A 15,727-nucleotide genomic window follows, 5' to 3' on the forward strand; every position below is an offset into this window, starting at 1 on the left:
TGCTGGCTTCTGAGCTAACAGTTTGGCGGAGGGGGTCAGGGGGTCAAATGTCAGCCTATCCTTGCACGTCCTTGTTATCGGACGCCGCCTTTGTGGTGCAGTGGAACAATAGGTGAAGGTGTGATGAATTATCAATACGTGTTCCTAATTAAGCATTCAAAATGCAATTTAATCATCCATGATCGTATACGTTCGTGACCTGCTGTTACGCGTTCTTTCCACGACGTCACTTTTGTTACTGTCGCTAGGATTAGCCAATGATTAGCAGTGAAGTCTTATTGTTGAAAATCAATAGCTTTACTATTAGAATAAAAGCTGAGCCTGATTGAGACCTGCCATGATGACAGTGTCATGGACTCACGGATCAGGTTCAAGTGTGTTTTTGTGAGGACAGATGTTAATTAAGAAGATGTCACCATAGACTGGAGATTACTTGAATATTCACCATGTTCATATTCCCCAGGCCGCATGGTGGTAAGTGGGTATGTTGACCACACAGTCAGGAGATTGGGCACACCTGGGTCGGTCTGTGTCCACATGCTGGCCAATGGTTGTTTGTCTATATGTGCCCTGGCTTGGCTGGCAACCAGCTCTGGGTGTACCCCGCCTATTGCCCTAAGTCAGCTGGGATAGGCTCCAGCATACCCCCACCTCCCTATCACAGTAAATGCATGAAAGGATGGACGTGTCTCCATGGCAATTTGACTAATTTACTTCAAAGTAAACACTGCCCCCTAGTGTTGGAAGATATGTACTGACTGATCACTCCAATATGCATGGACAGAAATTTTTCATGTTCTACTACATGAATACTATGTGAATACTTCATGACAGTTTCAGTATAATATAATAGTCAATGATGCTTGTATGTAAATAACGAAGATGTGTGTGTGTGTGTGTGTGTGTGTGTGTGTGTGTGTGTGTGTGTGTGTGTGTGTGTGTGTGCGTGTACAGGAGTTGTATTCGCAGTCGTACGACACCGTGGGGGTGATGTTTGCCTCCATCCCAGGGTTTGCTGACTTTTACTCTCAGACGGAGATGAACAACCAAGGAGTAGAATGTCTCAGACTCCTCAACGAGATTATTGCTGACTTTGATGAGGTGACGGACTCCCCTGCTTTGTTTTCTACTCTGTCCTATACTTTGTATTCTTTGTCTTCTACGTATTTTGTCCTTTACTTTGTATTCTACTGCTTCTGTTGTCTTCCCCTTTGTGTTTGATTTTTGTCCTCCACTTTGAATCCTACTCTATCCTCTACTTTGTCCTTTTCTTCTACTCTGATGTTGCCTGAAGTCTTTAGAAAGGGTCAGAAAGTTTGGACCTCTAGTGTTAATATGAGGACTTCTCATGTCAAACAAAGTGTGTGTGTGCACGTGTGCATGTGTGTGTGCGTGTGTGTGCACGTGTGCGTGCAGCTCCTGGGAGAAGAACGTTTCCAGGACATTGAGAAGATTAAAACCATTGGAAGCACCTACATGGCTGTCTCTGGTCTCTCGCCTGAGAAACAGGTGAGCTCATCATCGTGACATCTTATCCATGTGACCTCTGTGTTGACCTCTGTGTTGACCTCTGTGTTGACCTTTGACAGCAGTGTGAAGACAAGTGGGGCCATTTGTGTGCGCTGGCCGACTTCGCCATTGCGCTCAATGAGAGCATCCAAGAGATCAACAAGCACTCCTTCAACAACTTTGAACTGAGAATAGGTAAACATGTCACCGCTATGTGAACTGTTATATCGCTCACTAGATGTCCCACTACATGGGCTTGACTTGTTACACTATGTATCTCAGGACGGCTCCCGTGTGTCTCACTACATGTCCCACTACATGGGCTTGACTTGTTTCACTATGTATCTCAGGACGGCGCCTATGTGTCTTACTGCATGTCCCACTACATGGGCTTGACTTGTTTCAATATGTGTCTCAGGACAGCTCCTATGTGTCTCACTGCATGTCTTTGACATGTCTCACAGCGTATTTATGACTTTCTTCAAATGTTTTTTAACATTATTCAAGCCCCATAGATGTGAAATAACACCCCTACAGTCACCTTTACACTCCAATTATACTTTACTTTCAATATTTCTTGAATAATAATAATAGGCCATAGTCGACAAAACATGAAATTATTTCATTAGCTTTGGAAAAAACACAATAGAGTGAGGGAATGATGTTTGCACCACAGTGTAGCGAGGGACAGCTGTACATGTCCCTGACTGGTCCCTGACTTGTCTCACTACGTGCCTCACTACAGGACATGTCCCTGACATTTCTCATTTCATGTCCCTGCTTGTCTCACTATGTGTCTCACTGCATGTCCCTGACTTGTCTCACTATGTGTCTCACTGCAGGTCCCTAGCTTGTCTCACTATGTGTCTCACTGCATGTCCCTGACTTGTCTCACTATGTGTCTCACTGCAGGTCCCTAGCTTGTCTCACTATGTGTCTCACTGCATGTCCCTGACTTGTCTCACTATGTGTCTCACTGCATGTCCCTAGCTTGTCTCACTATGTTTCTCACAGCATGTCCCTAGCTTGTCTCACTATATGTCCCCAGCTTGTCTCACTATGTGTCTCACTATATGTCCCTGACTTGTCTCACTATGTGTCTCACTGCATGTCCCTAGCTTGTCTCACTATGTTTCTCACTGCATATCTCTAGCTTGTCTCACTATGTGTCTCACTGCATGTCCCTAGCTTGTCTCACTATGTTTCTCACTGCATATCTCTAGCTTGTCTCACTATGTGTCTCACTGTATTTCCCTAGCTTGTCTCACTATATGTCCCTAGCTTGTCTCACTATGTGTCTCACTATATGTCCCTGACTTGTCTCACTATGTGTCTCACTGCATGTCCCTAGCTTGTCTCACTATGTGTCTCACTATATGTCCCTGACTTGTCTCACTATGTGTCTCACTGCATGTCCCTAGCTTGTCTCACTATGTTTCTCACTATATGTCCCTAGCTTGTCTCACTATATGTCTCTGACTTGTCTCACTATGTGTCTCACTGCATGTCCCTAGCTTGTCTCACTATGTTTCTCGCTGCATGTCCCTAGCTTGTCTCACTATATGTCCCTGACTTGTCTCACTGTGTGTCTCACTATATGTCTCAAACCCGTCTCACTGGTTGTCTGATGTGCAGGCATGGCCCATGGCTCGGTGGTGGCAGGCGTGATTGGCGCCAAGAAACCACAGTATGACATTTGGGGGAAGACGGTGAACCTGGCAAGCCGTATGGACAGCACGGGGGTGAGCGGTAAGATCCAAGTTCCGGAGGAGACCTTCATCATCCTGAAAGAGCGTGGATTTGCCTTTGAGTATCGAGGCGAGATCTACGTGAAGGGCATCAGCGAACAGGAGGGCAAGATCCGCACGCACTTCCTGTTGGGCCGCGTGCAGCCCAACCCGCTCATTCTACAGCCGCGTAAGATGACAGGCCAGTACTCACTGGCCGCTGTGGTTCTGGGCCTGGTCCAATCGCTCAACCGCCAGAAGCAGAAGCAGATCCTCAACGACAACAACAACTCCGGCATCATGAAGGCCCACCACCACTACAACAGGAGGACGTTATTGGCGCCCGCCAGCTCCGAGGTGGGCGGTAGCCATCATGCTGAGGCGGCCGATAAGACCGAGCTGTCCTGAGGTGACCGAAAACCGGACTCTTGGTGGCTCGCTGTGTCTGTGGCGGTAACGCCAGTTGTCGCCTGCACACACTGTCTTTCTTGCCATGAATGTTTGTACTCAAGCTCCGCCCTTGGAGGAAAGGAAGGAGGGGCCAGACACAAGCACCCTAATTGGCTGTCTCTTTGACTCTTTCTTTCGGCGGTCTTGATGATGTTCCTGTCCTTTTCACGTCCTCTTTTTATGTCTCCTTGCTGTCTCTACCCCAAAACATGCAAACCTGCTCCCTCGTCAGTGTCCATCTTTCTTTTTGTATTTGTTTTATATACAACGACACGATTAAAGCTGTTTAATTTTTTATACCACTGCCTCCTCCCGTCCTCTTGGAAGAGTTGACATGTGGTTGCTATGGCAACTGTGTGTGTGTGTGTGTGTGTGTGTGTGTGTGAGGGCTTCCAGCAGATGGCAGTAAATGTCCATCAGACAGCACATCTTTTTTGTGCACTAATCTTGTCAAACTCGTTTGATGCTTCATCACGGCATCAGCGCTATGACACTCAGGACCGGAAGTAAGGACCACATTTAGCAACGTGTCTCTTTGTGTGCGTTGTGTGAAGCTAAGTCTGATGTGTCCCTCCTGTAGGGAGGCATAGGAAAAGGCAGTTTCCATGGCGACCGTCAGCATGATACTTAACGTGTCTGTGTCTGTGTCTGTGTCTGTGTGTGTGTGTGTAGTTAGGTTTGGTAGAGCAAACAAGGATGGCGCATCGCCACTAAAACCATCAGCATTCTTTCCTGCTGGTGGCTCTTGAAATAGGAATCATCACGTGACAACGACCTCCATCGACAAACACAATCTGGACCAGCAGGTGGCAGCATCCCCCCCTCACGCTTTCCTCAGAAGTACTCACGTGATTTGTCTGCGAGCTAAAAGAGGCGGAGTGTCTTCTGTCATCAGAAAGCAAGATGGCGTCAACGGCGACAATGTTCAGGCTGCATTTGTAAATAAGAATTTGTTCTTAAATTGCTTGCCTGGGTAAATAAAGGTAAGATCAAAAACCATGGACATATATTGACGCCGCATCGAGTGCTGAGCTGTACGTCAACGTCGCCGCCATATTAGATGTCAAGACTGCGCTGTAAGTGAATAAAAGTAAATGTACTTACGTTCATAAAGCGCCTTTCTACAAATACATTAAAGTTAATTCCTCTCGTTTCTCAATGTTTGATCTCTAACTGTTTACCAAGTATATTAGTGCATGTGTGAATGTCTAAACGAGAGCCATTAACTTAATTATATTTGTAAAAAGGCACTTTCTGAAAGTAGGTACATTGACTTGTATTCATCTACAGGTGGCCTTGACACATCCAATATGGCGGTGGTGTTGACATATGGCAGCAGTGGACAAACCCACTCTCTGTGTCTATGGATTCAACAACATCATCAGACTTTTACCCAATCACCATGCGTGAAGAATGTCAGCTGGTTTTTCACTTCTCCTGGCATTTGCCAACGACTCACTTTCACCACGCTGGGAAACGTGTGTGTGTGTCACTTCCCTCCAGAGACGAGCGTCCTAAATTCACCATGAAACGTTGCCACACAAAGCTGCCGCCACACAAGCAGATTGCAGCTTGTCGCTAGGCAACAAGCCCCGGAGCCGGTCAGGTCGTTGTGGAACCAGAAAGTGCTCAAATGGGTCAACAGGGACAAAAGCTATTGCAGACACTATTGAAAATGATGCTAAAAGCTAACAGTGCACGCCCAAGATGAGACCATGTTTTCAACACAATGTCCACACGGCAGGACTGTTCTTCACAGACTGTTGGCCGAAGCAACAAGTGGCGCGACAAGGATCTTTCTAGCCATTCAGAAGCCTGAAGAAAGTCATCATAGGATGAGAGCGATAGAGATAAGGGCGTTTAATAAGTCATCTATTTCTTGATGAAATGTCCCAAAAAGTCAGTCACTCACCGACAGTAGATGCTGCAATGTAGACAACTGTATTCGTGTGTGTGTGTTCATATGGCCTCCCATGTTCTTGCCTCCATTCCAGCACATGAGAGCACCCCCACACATCATCCCTCCTGCACTCCGCCTGTTGCTAGGCGAGAGGCAGCACCGCCATCGCCGTAGCAACCAATCACCATCATGGAGAAAGCTCCCAGGCCAATGAAGCAGCTTGGCTGAGTGGGGAGTTTGTGATGCTCGGTGTGGTTCTGATGTGTCCAACATCCACAATGGTACGTGTGGCCCACGCCTACTTCAACATAGTGGCTGTTAGAGATGATGTGTATTTTATGCTGAAATTAAAATGTCATCAAGATATAAAATTTTTCACCCAAAATGAGCAAAAGTTGAGCCTTATGCGCCTTCGTTTCGGAAAGAAAAGACAATGCAGCTAACAGTGCTAACAAACGTGAACACGTGCTAATCAGACAGCAAATGAACATGATTGGTTCATTTGATGTGTTAGTAGCTGTCAGCGAATGCAAGGTTTTTCTCCTGTGAGCAGTGTGAAGGTGAGGTATTCATTTATGCTGGAAGTCGATGACTGAAGGAAGCCGTGAATATTTGAACATGTGAAGCTCTGTTTTTTATTTTTGAAGTTTACACACAACTTGAAAACTTTCCATTCCTTGTTTTCTCTTTTGGACGTGGAGCAAGCGCTGATGGGATGCAAATACGGTTGCCATAGAAACACAAACCATCATCATCAGCCTCATTTAATTTGGGGGGAACAAAACGACACGACCAGCACGGACATGCAAGGTGGTGACGTGGAGAAGATGGAGGAGGTGCGGCAGCAGTCCCCAGTTTGGACGCTCCTTCATGCACGAGCATGAGCAAGTGTCTCTAAACTTTTGACTGATACTGTACATGCACACACATGTGGGGAGGTGCTAAGGATGGATGTTATGCGTTATCATGGATGGTTGTAGTAGAAGAATGAGAGGACATGCTAACATGGAGAAGATGATTGATCAGAGCTTGATCAATCAATACTTGATGTTTTCATTTACAGTACAGTACTTCTAAGAAGTTATGCCGTCCTTCTAAGAAGTTCTGCTTTACTTCTAGGAAGTTGTGCCTGGTTTGAAAGAGAACAAAAAGTACTTCCTGCTTGTGTATCAACCAATGATTTGTCATCTGGCAAGAGTGGGCGTGGCTAAGGAGTGATGACATGGGATGGTAATGATGCTGGTGTCAAAGGTCATCAAAGTGGAACATAAACAACAACGATAATAATAGTAGTCTACTGGGGGGAGAGGGGGGAGGGGCGCTCCAGGGTGGTCTTGATTATTATTGGTTGTTATTGTCCAAAGGGGGCGGGGCCTTGTAGTTGTGGTGTGGTCAACCGTCTGTTAATCTTGAGCTGCTACACTTTGATCCTTGCTGGGCGCCTCTGTGGCATTGGCCTCTTTGGGCGGAGCTTCGGGGGCTGCTGTTGAACTCGGGGTCTCCTTGGCCGGGGCTGCCGGGGCTTTGGGGTCCAGGGACACGGCGAGGGCCGCCTCAGCTTTGGGGGCCACCTCAACTTTGGGGGCCTCAGTCTTTTTGGCATCGGCCTCCTCTTTGCCACCCTCCTTAGTGGCTGGGGGCGGCTCCTTGGGGGTGGCCGGAGTCTCTTCGGCCTTGGCGGGCTCGGCGCTTTCGGTGCCGTCCGTTTTGGGCTCAGCATTGGTGGCGGGTTTCTCCGGCTCCTTGGTGGCGTTCTTCTCCTCCTTGGCAGGCGCATCATTGGCCGCCGTGTCGTTGGCTGTCTCCTTGGAATCGGTGGAGGAGGCGGCGGCGGCGACTTCGTCTTTGCTGTCTTTCAGCGTCTGGTTGTCCTCAGGACTTGCCCCCTCTGCTTTGGCATCCTTGTCTTTGGTCTTGTCATCGTTGACGTTGTAGCCCTTCTTCTTCTTGCTCAGTTTACCTCCCATGACGGACCTGTGGTGTCTGCACGCAAACACACAAACAAGATGATTGACAGGATAAACATGCAATGTCCCATCTGTCAATGGACTTTCACTGAAATCCCAACTCCGAAGTGAAAGAAGAGCAGAAGATGAGGACTGATAACTGGTTCAGTGCGGCCCGTATGAGTCAGGCCGCTGTCCCAGCCACGGTGTCACACGCACTACACAATGGCCGCCTGTGTGACACACAAACACCGCAAGTTGTCAACTACCAGGAGCATTCTGTGTGTAACCACTACACTCAACCTGTGTGTGTGTGTGTTAATGTGAAGTGTCCTAATGTGTAATGTTTGTGTCATGTCACATGACTCATACTGTGACATCAAGCCCTGCCCACTTTGGCGCTGAGTGCCGGACAGTTGGTCCAACAGGGAGAGGACTCAGTGGGATTCTGGGATGGGGTCCAAGAGACAAAAGTTGGCATGAAAGCGTCAAAATGGAGGCTGGCGAGGAGAGTGGAGACATTGCGAAAGGAGCGTCACTTCCGCACGCTGCCAGCTGGCGGCGTCAAAGCGAACGAGGACAAATGTGGCGGGAAAACTGGAGCATAAAAATCCCACACTGGACTACAAGATGAGGAAGAGGATGAAGAGGAGATGGATGTGTGCATGCTGGGACGGGCATAACGAGCTGCCGAATAAATAATTACTTTGTAATGACATGAAACTGTTCAGCAGTTAGGAAGACCAATCCAGGAAGTCACATGACCTCATGTGTCTGGACAGGAGGTGAACTCAACGGCATCCAGGATCTAATGTCCTTCAACTGACTTGAGAACCTTCTGGTTGCCTCTGGATGGACGCTGTTGTACTGTAAAGGACATTTCCCGTCGTCTATTTCCAAGATTGCCAACCGAGAAGCTCCTCTCTCATTGGTTGGTGTTGTCAAGATGGCGTGACAATGGCGGCGGTGGCCATTTTGAGCTAAGCAGCCAGCAAATAACCAAGACAACATGGTAGACGTTCGCTTCTACTATGGTGGCTGTGGTTTAAAAGAGACTTTGGACAATTGTCTTCAACTCCATCACATCTACTGACATGAATAACTCACACATGCCGCCATCTTAGTGCTGCCTCACGCACACGCTGTTAGCGCGGCACTCAAGTGCTGTCAAGACGTCTTTCAGATTTCAATGGAATCTCCTCTTCATCTCTTTTCTGCACACGCACACACACACACACACCAGACAAATAATATATGACATCAATAGCAACACGTAACAATTAAACGCCCGTAAACGCCCGTACAAAAATACAATCACCAAATGTTAGTACAGCGATTGAATATGCTAATACATATATGCAGTGTTACTCACAGGACGGCAGTGTATTTGTGGCGTTGGTGGGTAGGTGGGGGTGGGGTTCGTAACTTTCAGCCATGATGCATTTGCAAAAATGAATGAAGAAACATGAACATCAAAGCAAACATGTTTGCAACCAAAAACCAACTTTGCTTGATCTTTTGGAGCAATACGTGCTTTCATGTCATGTCTTGTCACATTTCTGAAAAAGATCTTGCAAGATTAAAGCAGGATAAGATTTCTGGTTTAGAAAAAAAATGTCTTGTGGGCCCTCAGCCTGGAACAATGATAAATATACAATACTTTTATTGCCTAAAAGAAAATGAGGTGGAACATTTTGCCTGAAGATATTGACATGAGCATGCGTGTCTCTCTTCCTTGTCTGTCACCTCCAAACACGCATGAAGAGGGTTCAGCATCTTGGTGCGGTTGTTCCATAGAACAACGGCATGAACGGAATGAGCCCTTTTGTCAGACACTAGCATACACTAGCATACACACAGAGTGTGGAAGTCTGAGACGTTGTAGGAAATAGCTTAGTAGATTGCATTTTATATTTTTTTCACTGTACTTTTCTTAAAATTAATGTTAAAATCCCATCTCATCTCTTTCTTTTCGACCCAATTGCATGTGTTGCCTCTTGGAATTTGGGAGGAAAACGGAGTAGCGGAAAAAATGAGTGCATGGGAGAACATGCAAACTCCACATAGAGATGCCCAACAGAGATTTGACCTCCGATTTTTTGACTGTGTGGCCAACATGCTAACGCTATGTGCTAACCATGTGTGTTTTTGTTCATCAGTAGACAACAGAAGACACCTCGCCGTATCCATTGAGACATGACAACAGATGCTGACGTTTGTGTGGTTACCACAGTTAGCATTGTGTTGTCAGCTGTGTTTGTATGGGACGACAGCTTTGTCCGCTGGCTTTAATGACACATATGAACAATACAAACGTGAAAAGGAAACACGGAAAAACACGGACACCACATAATGTCGAAATTTAAAGAACAAATAATTCCCTTTTACTGACTAAGATGTCAGATTAAAGCCATTTATGTCAGCTGAGTTCTGAGTCCGAACCAACATCAATGAAAGCGCTTCAAATGTGTGTTGTGCTAAGTCTAATTCCTGGTCCAAACATGGGGTCAGCACATAGAATGGATGTGTGACAATGGAGAATGTGGAGAACGGGTGAGTGGATGTGTGTGATTGTGGAGAGATGATCACAGAACATTCTCATCCTCCTGTCTTCATCATGTGCTGCAATAGCATATTAATTAATTTATCTACTTCTTGTTTGGTGACATCATCAAAGCTTTTTCAACTTCTGACACACTGAGTAAAAAAAACTATGAAGATGGCCAACTCTTGAAAAAGTGTAATGAGGTTTTTCCTAGCATAACATAACTAACATCATTGCCATGGCCTCAGTCGGCCTTAAACGGACCTGTCGGCACCGAGTCCAAACAAGTCGTCTCCGGCACGCCGCTGGAGCGTCCGCTGTCCCGCCACATCAGTAGTGCTGTGTGAGGGTGGGAAGCCAGACGACGAGACAGTTCGGCGGCGCTGAACTCCAGATAACCCCCGAAAGATGGCAGGGAGGGGGCTCAGTGACACACTTCCTACTGTAGAGCAGCACCGACCCGCTGACGACCGCCACAACTTCATGTGCTAACACTGCAGAGTTCTGGGATTAATTATCCCCATCAATCAATTTGTGATCTATTGGATCCTTTCTGAATTTCATGATTTATTTGACTTTTTATGTCCTTTTTATGTTTAACACGCTACCTTGTTTGGGCCTGATCAATGTCCTCCTCTCCTCCACAGATGCTTTACTACCCGTAGTAGTAAGCATCTGGATGGATGGATGGGTGAATGGATGGGTGGGTAGATGGATAGGTGGATGGATGGATGGATGGGTGGGTGGATGGATGGAGGATGGATTGGTGGGTGGGGGATGGATGGAGGATGGATTGGTGGGTGGGTGGATCAATGGAGGATGGGTGGGTGTTTGGATAGACGATGGATTGGTGGGTGGGTGGGTGGATGGATGGACGATGGGTGGGTAGGTGGATGGATGGATGGAGGATGGGTGGGTTGGATGGGTGGATGGATGGATGGAGGGTGGTTGGATGGGTGGGTGGTTGGATGTATGGAGGATGGGTGGGTGGATGGGGGGATGGATGGATGATGGATGGGTGGGTGGGTGTTTAGGTGGATGGATGGATAGATGGATGGATGGAGGGTGGTTGGATGGCTGGGTGGGTGGTTGGATGGATGATGGATGGGTGGGTGGGTGTTTAGGTGGATGGATGGATGGATGGATGGATGGATGGATGGATGGACGGTTAGAGGTAGTAGTAAGAGCGCCACCTGCTGACATGCACATGACAGTCTGTCAGGCTGGGCTTTGGCATGACAACTTAGCAATGCTATGCCAACAAGATCAAGATGGCCGCCACACATGCTTCTAAGTGGGCGGACTTCCAGTATGGTGTGTGTATGTGTGTGCTGGAGCATTCCGTCAGTTAATGGTTGACTGGATCAATGCTGAGAAGGTAAACAATGGCTGACGTTTCACAGCTGCATTTATCTTCTCTAAAATCTCATTCTTCCTTTTTTTCCATCTTCCACATCCATGTCCACAAAGACGTGACATATGGGGTTCACAGTCAGAGTGTGCTGTTCCACAGACGTCCTGCGCGGCAGCAGATGATCCAACCAAGAAGGTAATTTTATGTTTTTACTACAATCTTTTTATGCATGTTTGCCTGAGCTGTAATGTCAACACTCCTGTAGTTACACGTCTGACCAATATAATGGGGGGGCAAAACGAATCCTTCAATCATTCATTTTCTACCGCTTATCCTCACGCTCATCCTCTGGGGGTGCTGGAGCCTATCCTGGCTGTCTTGGGGCGAGAGGCAGGGTCCACCCTGGACTGGTGGCCAGCCAATCACAGGGCACATATAGACAAACAACCATTCACACTCACATTCATACCTATGGACAATTTGGAGTGGCCAATTAACCTAGCATGTTTTTGGAACGTGGGAGGAAACCGGAGTACCTGGAGAAAACCCACGCATGCACGGGGAGAACATGCAAACTCCACACAGAGATGGCCGAGGGTGGAATCGAACTCTGGGGCTTGCCTAACTTGGCCTAACCACTTGGCCTAACCACTCGTCCGCCATGCAGCCTGCAAAACGAATGTGTTTATCATAAAGCATGAGAAAACATTTTATTTATTTATTGTATTATCTTCATGAAACAGGAAGTTAAACACGCAGACTTCCTCAGATGGCATGTGAGTGTTTCTCAAAGATGTAAACATTAAGTGTTCAACAGCTTCCATGAGATAATGAGGTGCAATAAAGCAACTTCCTGTCCAAGCTATCTACTTCCTGTTCAAAGTCCTCCATGCTGGAGATGTTGACATTTGTAAGTTACATCACACGGGCCATGACTCTACTGGTTTATGCATCTGTGAAACATTTATCATGCGTATTTCAGTTGTTTACAACTCTCCTTCTCCTTCTGGATGGTTCCATGGTGGCGCTGCTCCTCCATGGTGGCGCTACTCCTCCATGGTGGCGCATATTTATAAAATCCCAAAACAGTTAAAATGACATAGGTTAGGTTGAGTTGAATTATGGCCGCTTTCAGACCTGCGCTGCACCGTGTTCCGGAGGTGGTACTTGTTACGGAATAAATGCGTGATGCACGAAAGACTTACTTGCTAAATAATGCAACTATGGAACTAAACTGTCAACGTGGATCTCTGCTATGTACGAGGTGTTATGAAATGGAACGGCTGATCGGGTGATGGCGGTGCTTGAATTGAGCTGAGCCACATGTAATGAGCATCATCAGTAGAACATTACATGGTTTGATCTGACAAATCTTAAGTAAAGTTGATCAAATGTTGGATTATTACAGCTTCTGCTTACATCAAGTGTTTAACTCTAACATGTCACTCACTGACGCTGTGAACTCCAAAGTCGGTTGGGTTGCCAGATGTGCGTGTCCAATAATGCCTCCCGCCTTCCACTTCCATATTCCATATGATAGAGATTTTCTCCAAATGACAAATCTTGTCAGGTTTTAATCCCAAATACTGAATTATTTACTATGTTTCAGTTTTTACACGTTTGACTTTTGTAATCAGGTAAACTGAGGTATATTACCATATGTTAGCATAACATTATACTGTAGTAATGAACTGTCACTAGTACATCAACTGAAGTATGTCCATTACCATGTTTTAATGTGTTTTAATGAAATGTTTCCATGTCTATGTTGAAATAATATTCTTATAATATTATGTATGTACTAAATATAATGTAAGTATGTATGTAAGTATGTATATATCATTTTTTCAATAGTGGTGGTGACTCAACCTGCCCATACTCACGCACACGCTGCATGATTGTTCATTAAGATGGATGCTGTGTGAAAACTATGATGTTCATCACATGGCTTGGGGTAGTAACCTTTGACCCCTGGCCAGACACCACATACACATACACACACACACAACCATACACACGACTGTCATGCGAACATGTCTTGCGGGATGAATTCATGAAGAAAGTGAGAGCCAATCACGTGACTCCAGTGCTGCTGTTGCCATGGTGATCTTACAGGGTGGTGGGGGGGCGGTGACTCTGCTAACCAACCTGTTGGCAGAATGTAGCGTTTCTAAACTGCTCATAGCTGACATTGATTGAATTGATTATAGGCTTTAATTAGTCTTCATTTAGAGGGCAGACTATTATCGATGTGTTTTGATTGACAGCCGAGCTGACAAAGCGCCATCAAGACAGTCTTGAGTACATTTGTACATACTGATGACGTTTACATGCAATAAAACACGCCCCCATATCGCTGTCCCCCGCCTGACACGCAAGGTGGCAGCTCTCCCATCCACACCCTGAGCAAAGTGCGCATGCGCTCCCCGGCAAACAAAGGAGGACCATGGAGGCTAATAAAGTTTGATTGTTGCTCCAACAACGACACAACATGGACCATTATGACGTCAACGTCGCCCACAAGGATGGGGGCGTGGGAGGGGTCCATCCTCCCCTACCAAGAAATTCACCAATTAAAGCCCCCCCCCTGCCCTCGGTGCAGCAGACAAGAAAATGAATTAGTTGTGAATGAATGAATTGATCATTTGTCCCGTCATGACATTATGAGATTGTTCACAACAGTATCGCGTCAATAGCAGAGCGTGCGTGTGAAGCGCGTGTCAGTCCACGCTGTACACACCCCTTTTTGATGCTCGTGCACGTTCCCTCGTCTGGAAAGATGAGAATAAAGAAAAAGCGCAAAAATGAACGTGCACGATGTTACTCGTCGTTCTTTTGCACCCACGCGCCTTTTGTCTGCTGTGCACGCGGCTTCCGTGCGTGTGCATGACACAAAAAGACTAGAAAGGCACCAAACACGTGAAGAAGAAGAATAAAACGAAGAAGATGTAGAAGAAGACAAAAATCCCGGCGTGCACTCACCTTGTTCACGGAACTTGTCGGCTGGCTGCTCCTCCGCTGCGTGCACGGCGGCTTGTGCGTGATGCCAGGCGAGGCGCGCGATACACCGCCTGCGCGTGCGCAACAGGAGCGGGCGCGTGAAGACACACTATCACATGGACGCGCTTTTATGTCTGACAGAAACATAAGTCGATCATATTTGTTGTTATTTGTGTCAATATGTGCATCCTATGTTTGCACATATTTACACGAACACTTCTACAGCTTTAAGAAAATAAACATTAGAGAAACAACAACAATACTATGTCATTATTTTTCTGATTATATCTATCTAATTGTAGAATTGCACAGCTCCTCCTCCATATTGGTCTCCATTTGATGCCTCTGTGCCCCCCCTGCCGGTCACTATGTGCGCCACCACGGAGAGTCTGCATGAAAGCATCTTAATGTAGTGTTAATGTAGTGCAGCGGTCTGTACGCTAGGTGGCAGCATTGTCAAAACGTTTCTACCACAGTAGAAGCAGAAGACAAGCTGTTTTCGGCTAACTTGAGGTTAGAAAGGACTGGAAAATAAATGTAACGTCTGCTAATCACTAATGACCGGATGAACGTGTTTGTTAGCTAACGTTAGCAGCTCGCATCTATTGATGGACTTGTTTTTTTTAGCTTAACATGCTTACTAACATCCTAAATCCTGCCGATGAGGAGAAATTATGTAGTCAAACCAACATTTAGCATCCACGCTCACAGTGAGCCAACAAGAACAATAATGCACATTAGCACTTTGTTTTGATGATACATGCTCAGAAAGAAGCTATTTTTGCTGTTACTGTCTGCTGGCATCAGGACCAAATGGTGCAGTGCCTCAGCCCATCCAGCAAGTGGTGCACCTGCACAAATTTTTCAATCAAGTAAAACAGTTTGGGGTTTTTTTTACACCAAAACATGGTTGTTTACTTTTTTATGTCCGCTGCATGCTACCAAAACAAACTAATTCCAGGACTTGGCTTGATCTCAGAAACACTTTGCAGGAGTCCAGCTTCTGCTATCTTCAATCTTTAAACTACAAAACAGCCACAGGAAATGTTTGTTTCCCTCTTCCTGTTTTGGTTCCATTGTAATTTTGGACATGCTAGCAACCAATAAAATGACAACATAAGCTCAGAGCAAATGTGTGAACATCAACCTATGGCTACTTGGCATGTATCTAATGACATTGCGTGGAGTGAGTATGGTAGTGTGACAAAGTAGCTCATAATGAGGATGCTAACAGATCAGTAGCCAAAAATACTTAGTACTAGTCCGTGTTTTTTCAAGCTTCTGATTGGACAAAAT

The 15,727-nt window shown here is 46.2% G+C and overlaps 2 protein-coding genes across 5 annotated transcripts in view; one reads left to right on the forward strand and one right to left on the reverse strand.

Moving 5' to 3' along the window:
- adcy8 (adenylate cyclase 8 (brain)) overlaps nt 1-3,985 on the forward strand; it is a 47,131-nt gene extending 43,146 nt beyond the window's left edge. For 2 of the 3 annotated variants that reach the window (XM_058067422.2, XM_058067443.2), the window contains 4 exons: nt 955-1,101; nt 1,417-1,509; nt 1,590-1,704; nt 3,145-3,985. In XM_058067422.2, coding sequence (XP_057923405.2) covers nt 955-1,101; nt 1,417-1,509; nt 1,590-1,704; nt 3,145-3,644 — 855 coding nt within the window. In that variant the 3' untranslated portion in view covers nt 3,645-3,985. The remainder of the gene's footprint in view (nt 1-954; nt 1,102-1,416; nt 1,510-1,589; nt 1,705-3,144) is intronic. The other variant, XM_058067432.2, reaches the window with a different exon arrangement.
- Nucleotides 3,986-6,334: 2,349 nt separating this feature from the next.
- Nucleotides 6,335-14,539, reverse strand: basp1 (brain abundant, membrane attached signal protein 1). Of its 2 annotated transcripts, none has more exons than XM_058065503.2 (2): nt 14,414-14,539; nt 6,335-7,569 (listed from the first exon to the last, which is right to left on the reverse strand). In XM_058065503.2, exon 2 carries the CDS (start codon nt 7,551-7,553, stop codon nt 6,990-6,992), a length of 564 nt encoding a protein of 187 aa, XP_057921486.2. In that variant the 5' UTR covers nt 7,554-7,569; nt 14,414-14,539; the 3' UTR covers nt 6,335-6,989. The 2 variants fall into 2 exon arrangements, with proteins under 2 accessions (XP_057921486.2, XP_078650856.1); XM_078794730.1 differs by lacking the exon at nt 14,414-14,539 and adding an exon at nt 8,640-8,749.
- Nucleotides 14,540-15,727: the final 1,188 nt, after the last annotated feature.

Source organism: Doryrhamphus excisus, linkage group LG11 (assembly GCF_037039965.1).
Source record: "Doryrhamphus excisus strain RoL-2023G ecotype Guam linkage group LG11, RoL_Dexc_Guam_v1.1, whole genome shotgun sequence".
In the NCBI taxonomy this organism is placed as follows: Eukaryota; Metazoa; Chordata; class Actinopteri; order Syngnathiformes; family Syngnathidae; genus Doryrhamphus; species Doryrhamphus excisus.